The sequence below is a fragment of the Microplitis demolitor genome, chromosome 6 (assembly GCF_026212275.2).
Source record: "Microplitis demolitor isolate Queensland-Clemson2020A chromosome 6, iyMicDemo2.1a, whole genome shotgun sequence".
NCBI classification, from domain to species: Eukaryota; Metazoa; Arthropoda; class Insecta; order Hymenoptera; family Braconidae; genus Microplitis; species Microplitis demolitor.
The window spans coordinates 14,010,890-14,019,851 of NC_068550.1; the positions used below are offsets into that span (position 1 = coordinate 14,010,890).

Here is an 8,962-nt window from a genome sequence, read left to right on the forward strand (position 1 = left end):
TAATCATTATATATTTTAGATTGAGGGCAAAAACACACCGAAGTTACTCAGGCTCTAATTTCTATGGTATTCAAAGACAATTTGCCTCTGTCATGCGTTGAAAACATGGTCTCAAAAAATTTATCCGTACAGTTTGTCCTCTTTACAAACTGCCAACACCAAAAAAGGTATTTTAGTCTATTGTATCATATATTTTGATCAAAATAATGGTTTGACGATTGCCGTGTTGTTATTCTCAGGTGACCAGATTAGTAGAAAATAGATATAATACCAAAAAATCTGTTTTAATGAAAACTTTAGATGAAGCAAATTTTTTATGTTTCACGAGTGACATACTCACCATCACAAACTCTACTCGAAGCTTCTTAGTGTTGACAGTTCATTTCATCGATAACCCAAAATGACAGTCTGCCTGCGCTTCAGAGCATAAATTTATGTGCTCAGAAATTGTTTCAGGTATGCTTCTATTGGTAATTATACTTAATACAATGTATAGACTTATAATTATACATCTTCTTTAGAGTCATACAGCGCAGTATATTAAAGAAACTTGGGATGATATTTGTGAAGGATTCGCCATTGTAAAAATTAAAATTTTATCTATCACTACTGATGGTGGAGCCAATATGGTGGCAGCAGTGCGGTTGTTTCTAGAAGATAATCATCGAATTCCTTGTATGGCTCACAGCTTGAATCTCATAGTTGATGCAGTATTGAAGGGTATTCCTACTTTCTCTAATCTTTGCGATGACGTCAAAAGTATTGTGACGTTTTTCAAACAGTCCGAGAACGCCTCTGATCAATTACAAGCTGAACAAGAAGAATCAGGAAAAAAAGAGGGTGTTCCGTCTCCTCTGATTTAAACTAATTTAGCAGTATTTGAGATATCATTTCATCATTATTTTTATCGTTATTTAAGATATTATCTAAGTCGATTAAAATCAAACTAGCTCATATTTAGCTCTTAATAATTTCGAATATTTTATTATTGTAATAGTTTGTCATTTTCCCACGCATAAAACTTGTATTGTATTTTGCTTTCATTTATTTTATTTTTAGTTTATTATATTTTATTTTACTGCACTTAACATCTGCTTTGCACATTTTTGGTTTGCAAACTCCAAAGCTTCCAACTCTAAAAAAAAACCTAATGAGCTCTTCAAGGCCTTTTGATATTGTCGCGAAAGGGACCGTACAGCTGCAAAGGCTTAAATCATAAACCTTTCCCTATTTTTTATGTTATATGGCCATAAGCCTCGCACCAAATAAGAAAAAAGTGCACTCTGTATTCAGTCATAAAAATAAGTAAAATTTTGTGTATTTTAATGCAGTCCCACGATCCTAACATCCTTAGGACTTTCCTTCCGCCACTTTTGCTTGCTTTTTCGCTTCCCTCTCTACTAGGCCCACCAAGGGTCCACCTACGTCTCTCCTACGCACCCACTTTTCTAAGCGCTAGCCAATGACCGATACTTTATCCCTTTTTTGAAGCCTGATCACAAGGAAAACCAATAGTTGTTTCTGGATTCCTACTTCCCAGCTGATTCCCATCCTCGCGAAAATTGTAATTAAGATTTTAAGCTATTTTTATGTAGTCAGTTATCTTTTTGAACTTGTAAAAAGCAGCACGCTTTATTTAAAATAAATCTGAGTTAAACTTACATTCAACCTTTCCACTCATTTCACTCGTCGCCTATTTTGGTATTGACTACTGGTCAATACGTAATCATATAATTGCAATAAAACAATTGCGGTTCAAAACAGAGGGTGAAGTGCTGACATTGATGCAAGCAGTCAGCACTCAATAGAACTCATGCTTAGACATGCTGGAGCGTTTTCTTAAGTTGTCTGCACTTGTAGCTAAAATATTACCCACAAAAAGTCAATCTTACAAACATACTCCTGACATGGTTGCATATTCGCAACTTCATATACTAAATGACCTTATTGCACTTCTCCGTTCTTCCAAAGAAGCTACTGATGAGATAAGTGGGGAGAAGTATGTAACTTCTAGTTTAGCGATTCCCATCTGGAGTTTATTGCGTCAAGTAACAGATCAGTCAACTCCATCAACCGCTCTAGGGGAAACGGTAAGAAAAACATTACTGGAGAAAATTGATGAAAAACTCGTGTCTTTTGAAAAAAACACCTTCCTCTTAGCTGCAATAATATTGGACCCTCGGTTTAAGCGTCTGCATTTTACGTCTCCAATAGCTGTCTCAAATTCAATAACAAAAATCAGCAATGACATTAGATCAAAGCACCGGGGAAGAGGCCAGCGTTTCCCAGTCCCACGACCAGTTCAAGCAACACCAGAAACTGGTAAGTTATCTATTTGGTGTAGGCATGAGAAATTGATTAATCTCAGCATGAATAAAGCAGAAATACCAAGCTCTGGTTCTGTCCCTAATGAGCTGAAGCAATATTCGGACCAACCACATCTGGACAGAAAATCAGACCCAATAGAATTTTGGGTAAATTGCCGACATTTCACCCCGGTTTTATCTGAAATCGCTTTAAAATATTTGATATGTCCAGCATCCTCAGTATTATCCGAAAGGCTTGCTTCGGCTGTAAATTTGGCTGTGCTCGACAACAGAAATAGATTAACCAGGGAGCATATTAAAGAAAGAGTACTGCTAATGTCTATCTCTAATGAATACTGGTTCGATTAAGATTTCAATAAGATACTTTGGCTAAAATTGTTGACTTTTTAACTATTTCAAACCAAAAATAATGGTAATCAGTACTTAAATACGTATTTAATAATATTAAATCTACCAAAAATATATTTCATCATAATGAAAATTGCCAAATATGTATTTTAATTTTCAAATTTATATATATTAGGGTCTGTCAAAAAAATCGACTAAGGTTTTTTTTTCGAATGGCCGTGGAATTCTGTCAGAGGATATCAAAATAAAGTTTCTGTTCAAATATGAGCTCTTAATATTGATATTTAGAGGTTGCGAATCATAATTTTCTACTTTCCATTTAAATAACATGGGAAAAAAAATTTTAAGCTTGGAATTTTATACCTCGGCAATGGCTCATTCTACAGATAACCTGAGGATAAATTCTTGTAGGGAATCAAACGCTCTACAGAAAAAGTCTCTTATCATTTTTTGATAAATGTTGACTTTACACTGGGTAATAGACAAATGAACGATACGAAGTTGTATACCGTAGCACGTCTGCTCTGTTCAGTTTATTAGTACAGACTAACTACGAAAAATAATTACAACAGTATGTATGGTTAATGAAACTATAGAAAATTAATTAACGTAATGTATAATATGTATGTATGACAACGTTGCTATATCTCCAACATTCCCCCTCAACGTTGTGCTTCCAATTTTACGGCCATTTCTTCAATCTTATGCTTTCGGAAATCGTTCTTAGTTTTACAGCTTCTGTAGGTTTAGTTAAAATATCTGCCTGGTTCAATTCAGTTGCACAGTACTTGATTTTAACCACACCCTTTTGTTCTAGCTCGCGACCATAATAGTGTCTTATGTCGATGTGCTTATTTCTGTTGCTGCAGCCACCGTTTCTGTGACTACTTATGCAACTTTGGTTGTCTTCGAATATTACTGTGGGTGAAGTCTGCTTTGCATCAAGGAACTCTACCAGGTTTCTCAGCCATGCGGCCTCCCTGCATGCTTCAGCCAATGCCACTATCTCTGATTCCGTTGATGACACTGTAACTCAATCTTGCTCCTTGCAACTCCAGCTTATTGTGCCGCCCATGAATTTGAACAGATACCTGCTGTTGGATTTTCTGTCGGTTCTTGATTCAGCCCAATTCACGTCTGCATATCCCAGTAGTTGTTTATCGGTTGCCGTCGAATCGCTTAACAATAGCTCGTACTCGGAAGTATTTTTTAGATAACGTATTATACGTTGAATTTCATTCCAATCTTGCTGTTTCGTATCTTTTATGTGTTGGCTTAAGATGGCCACGGGCGCGGTTATATCTGGTTTCGTATTAACGCTTAAATACAGTAGTGATCCAATTAACTTTTGGTAGGTGGTGTTAAATATGTTTGGAGTCATGTCTCTCATTTTCATGTATCCAGGATCCATTGGCATATTCGATCCCTTGGCTTCTGTTAATCTCGCATTCTCAATGATTTTATTGATGTACTTCCTTTGGCTAACCAGGAAATCCCCTGCCTTGTTGCGGCGCACATTGATTCCCAAGTAGCACTTTAGTTCGCCGAGATCTGTAATTATAAATTGTTTATTCAATTCCCTGCTAAGCTTCATGATTATATCATTGCTGGGACCTGCTGCAAGAATATCGTCCACGTGGAATATCAAGTAAATATATCCACTGGCTTGTCGTCTTGGAAATAGACATGGGTCGACATAACACGACTCAAAGTTAATTTTATTCAATGTTTGTTTCAGTGTCTCGTACCAGATTTTCGCTGATTACTTTCGTTACGTTCTGGCTCTAATTAAATTTAAATAAAATTTTTTTTGGAAATTTTTTTTTTTGAAGTCTCGAATTACTTATTCGCCACGGTGGGCGAATAAACGGTTCGACACTTCTTAGAATTATAATTAAATAATAAATTAATAAATCGTTACTTTGTTGGCGATATTATTTTATTCATCACCAACAATGTAACGGAAATCTCTTGCGATAAGAGAGTCGCCGTGGCTCGCGGATAGTCTAAATAGATGACGACGCATGAGACCCGGGCCACGACGATTCTCTCATAGGAAACCTGAGATGCAACGTTAACACTTTTGATAATGTATAATACCAAGGAGGGACAGAATCAAGGCAGTCGATCACAAGATCTAGAAGAGCTAAGAACTCTACATAAAACTGCTGGCTTGATCCTTTCACTCGGACTTTAAGGCAAAAATATATATCCGTACTTTACCAAATACGCAATTTTGGTCAAAAGCGATGATATAAAAAATTATTTAACGATCATGCTTGATTCGGGTTCGGAGGTAGATATTATAAAAATTGGCGCGTTAAATAAACCGCAAGGTATCGACGAAGAACATAAATTAGCGCTATCGGGCATAAATAAAGACCCAGTATATACGGTTGGTAGAATCCACGTAGAATTTTTCAGCTACAGTATTGAATTCAATGTGATGGAAGACGACTTCCCCACAATTCATCCCGCTATTTTGGGTGCGAAATTCTTTAACGAATATGGCGCTAGATTCTTCTTCGATCGCAAATAATTTACATTTTACGATGTCGAAATCCCGTTCTTTGAAACGGAAATAGAAAAATTGCCTCCAAGGTCTGTTACCGTGATTGAAATTAAAACCACTCCCGATTCATCTGACTATGGCTATGTACCTCGAATATACTGTGCATCCGAACTCGGAATCGGAGGCACATTCGAAACTAATAATAACCAGTACGCTCTTACGGGCTTACAATAATTCTGATACTGAAATTTCAATTCCCAGGCCTGTGATCGATTTACAATCTTCTTTGTGGCGGAATGAAAGCAATATTTCGAAGAATTTAAAATCAGTAAATGTAATTGATGATTTTCCATGCGAACCTCAATCAACTGCTATTGATGCAGGCTATGTGGAGCCTGTCAGGGCTATTCGTAACTCACGATTATCCAAAGACATTGGGTTGGGAATCGGGGAGGAATTAAGAGGTTCAGGGGTCGTAGAGTCAAGGGTATTCACGATCTTTGAAACTAATAAAACGCCGGAGCAGGCAAAAGAAATGACCAACTCCGTGCACGTTACCGAAGATTTATCGGATCGGCAGCGCATGGAAATCAAAAATCTGATTTTTGAGAATCAAGATTTATTTTATTTATCTGGAGAGAATCTCGGATCTACAAACGAGATTTTACATCGTATAATAACTACGGATGACCATCCAGTATTTAAGAAACAATATCGCTTTCTTCCCGTACATGAGGAGGAGATCTCGAGACAGGTCAGAGAATTAGAAGAAAAGGGTATTATTAGACCCTCAGAATCAGGTTATTGTTCCTCAATTTGGATCGTTCCTAAAAAGGAAGATTCTTACGGTAATAAGAAATGGCGTATAGTAATCGACTTTCGTGATTTAAACGAAAAAACTTTTACAGTTGTTTACCCTACTCCAAACATTGTTGAAATAATCGACCAGATAGGCAATGCAGAGTACTTTTCAACCTTTGATCTAGCGAGTGGTTTCCACCAAATCAAAATTCACCCGGACGATATACATAAGGCAGCTTTCTCTACGCCGAACCAGCATTATGAATTTGTTAGAATGCCGTTTGGGCTGAAAAATGCCCCTCCGACATTTCAAAGATTAATGAACAAGGTTTTGGTGGGACTGCTTGGCAGAGGTGTCTTTGTGAATATGGATGACATTGTCGTCTACTCTAAAACATTTGAGGACCACGTCGCAAAAATTAAAGAGTTGTTTATTTGTCTACGTAAAGCGAGTTTGCAATTGCAACCCGATAAATGTAATTTATTTTTAAAAGAAATTCATTATTTGGGACATATAATATCAGGAAATGGCGTTAAACCGGACCCTAATAAAACCGACGCGGTCGAAAAATTCGCGATACCTACGAATGTTAAAAAGGTTCGGGAATTTTTGGGTCTGACCGGGTATTACAGAAGATTCATTGACAACTACGCGAAAATAAGCAAGCCACTAACCTCCCTGCTACAAAAAGACGTAGTATTCAAATGGGGTCAGAGTCAATCGGAAGCGTTTGAGACGCTGAAAAAGAAACTTGTAGAGTCGCCGATTTTACAATTTCCGGATTTCTCACGAGAGTTTATCATCACAACTGATGCTTGCGATTACGGAATCGGGGCGTGTTTAAGCCAAGGAGAAATAAATAAAGATAAACCTGTGTCTTACGTGTTTCGCTTGTTAAATTCAGCCGAACGCAACTATTCGACGATCGAAAAAAAAATGCTCGCGATAGTCTACGCGGTGAATAAATTCCGGCCGTACATCTATGGAAGTCAATTCACGTTAGTTACTGACCATAGACTCCTCACATGGGTTAACTCGGTATCATCACCAAACTCTCGAATAGTGAGGTGGCGATTAAGCATGGAAGACTACATGTATAAGGTAGTTTACAAGCCGGGTTGCGTAAATTCAAACGTGGATGCTGTCTCTCGAAATCCGGTTGACGAACCAGAGGAGTTTACTCCTGAGGCACGGGTCGGTCCGATACGGAAATTTGATCCAGATAAAACGGCAACGACGCCGGATGAAACGAGCGAAGATGACTCTACCCCCGGGATAAAACGGACGAGGAAGCAGTACGATCTTGGACGCAAAGTACGCGTTCTTAACGATCCGGAAAACAATGATACCGAACCTGAGCAGGTGACCCCTCCAGTCCGATTCGTATTTAGACCCCGCGAATGGCCCTCAGCCCCACATGTGCCAGAACCAAATCAATCGCCCGCAAATGATCATCAATCTGCGAACGATTCTAGCGACGATGATGAGGTGGTGGTTTCGGATAACGAAGATCGAAGTCGTCACCAGATTATTCCCGAGTCGGACGACGAACCAATGATGGAAGACGTGGACGCGGACGACGAAGCTAACGGTAACGAAGATGATATCGGAGAGGAGCGTCTCCAAACAGATGGAGAAACGTCGGAATCGGAAGACGATAACATCCAAGGTCGCAAAGACGTGGATCATGAAAACAGCGACGAAGGAGAGTATGCCCCGGTTCGTCCACGAGCCAGGCGAAAGCATACTACACTCATGACGCAAGAGATAGCTCCGAACGTTCGCGAAACGCGTGATCGGTTGTCAATGGAATCAGATAATGTACTAATATTCACTAATGTAAAAGGGAAACCTCGTGACGAAGGAAGCAAAGACCTTGCTGACGTCTTAGAAATTCCCGCACAACTAACTTTCTGTCGAGCTACTGTAATACCCTACAGGGGAAATAAACGCTGTATAGTAGCAGCACCTAAATACAGAGATACTGACCTCGTATCGGTCGAGGATATCCGAGAAACATTGGCTTCTATATATAACATAGTAATGGAACTAGATCTTGAGTCATTTAGTGTTGCAAAAACTAGTAAAATAGATGATATAAATTGGCTGACAATCCAAGAGGAATTAATTGATGCATTCACGGACACCGAGGTTAAAATAACTATTTGTCTTAACCTCGTGCGTATCCCAAATGAGGATGAAAACTTAGAAATTTTGGAGGAATACCACGGTTCAGCCGTGGGAGGTCACAAGAGAATGACCAAAACGTATAAAAGAATACGACAAAATTTTTTCTGGCCTAAAATTAAACAAGATGTTATCAATTATATTCAAAAATGCTTGGATTGCCAACTGAAAAAGTTAATTAGAGTTAAGACAAAGCAGTCAACGGTCCTCACGGATACCCCGGATGCTGGGTTCGACAAAATCGGCTTAGACATTATGTACCCAACGCATACTTCTGCGTCTGGAAATAAGTACATATTAAGTATACAGGATCTCCTGACTAAGTTCTCGATGGCAATCGCTTTAGAGCAAGCAACAGCCGTAGACGTAGCACAAGCCTTAGTAAATCGTTGGTTTTGCTACTTCGGGCTTCCTAAGGCCATACTTACTGATCAAGGAACAAACTTCCTTTCGAGTCTACTTAAAAATATTGCAAAAAAATATAAAATCAAACAGTATCATACATCTGCATATAGACCTCAGAGTAATGGGTCGGTGGAACGATCTCACCACGTATTACAAGAATCCTTGAAAAATTATATAGGCGAGAATGAAGACTGGGATGAATGCCTAGACATAGCCTCATTTTCATATAATGTAAGTGAACATGAGGGTACGAGATTCACTCCATATCAACTGGTATTCGGGAAATTACCCCGTCTTCCTTCTCGCATACAAACTATTGAAGAACCTAATGAGACATATGCAGGTTATTTAGAGCAATTGTTTAGACGGATGAGACAAGCT

The 8,962-nt window shown here is 38.6% G+C and overlaps 2 protein-coding genes across 2 annotated transcripts; one reads left to right on the forward strand and one right to left on the reverse strand.

Annotated features, from left to right (window-relative positions):
• The first annotated feature begins 1,823 nt into the window (after window positions 1-1,823).
• Window positions 1,824-2,577, forward strand: LOC103573894 (uncharacterized). The gene is made up of 2 exons (XM_014441058.2): window positions 1,824-2,474; window positions 2,539-2,577. Exons 1-2 carry the CDS (start codon window positions 1,824-1,826, stop codon window positions 2,575-2,577), a joined length of 690 nt encoding a protein of 229 aa, XP_014296544.2.
• Window positions 2,578-3,708: 1,131 nt separating this feature from the next.
• Window positions 3,709-4,269, reverse strand: LOC128668030 (uncharacterized). The gene has a single exon (XM_053740181.1). The coding sequence runs from the start codon at window positions 4,267-4,269 to the stop codon at window positions 3,709-3,711; it is 561 nt and encodes a 186-aa protein (XP_053596156.1).
• Window positions 4,270-8,962: the final 4,693 nt, after the last annotated feature.

Coding starts and splice junctions, on each gene's coding strand:
- LOC103573894 (XM_014441058.2), top strand. CDS start 1,824: ATGCTGGAGCGTTTTCTTAAGTTGTCTGCACTTGTAGCTAAAATATTA. Junction 2,475..2,538: donor CAGACCCAATAGAATTTTGG/GTAAATTGCCGA, acceptor TGATATGTCCAG/CATCCTCAGTATTATCCGAA.
- LOC128668030 (XM_053740181.1), bottom strand. CDS start 4,269: ATGAAGCTTAGCAGGGAATTGAATAAACAATTTATAATTACAGATCTC.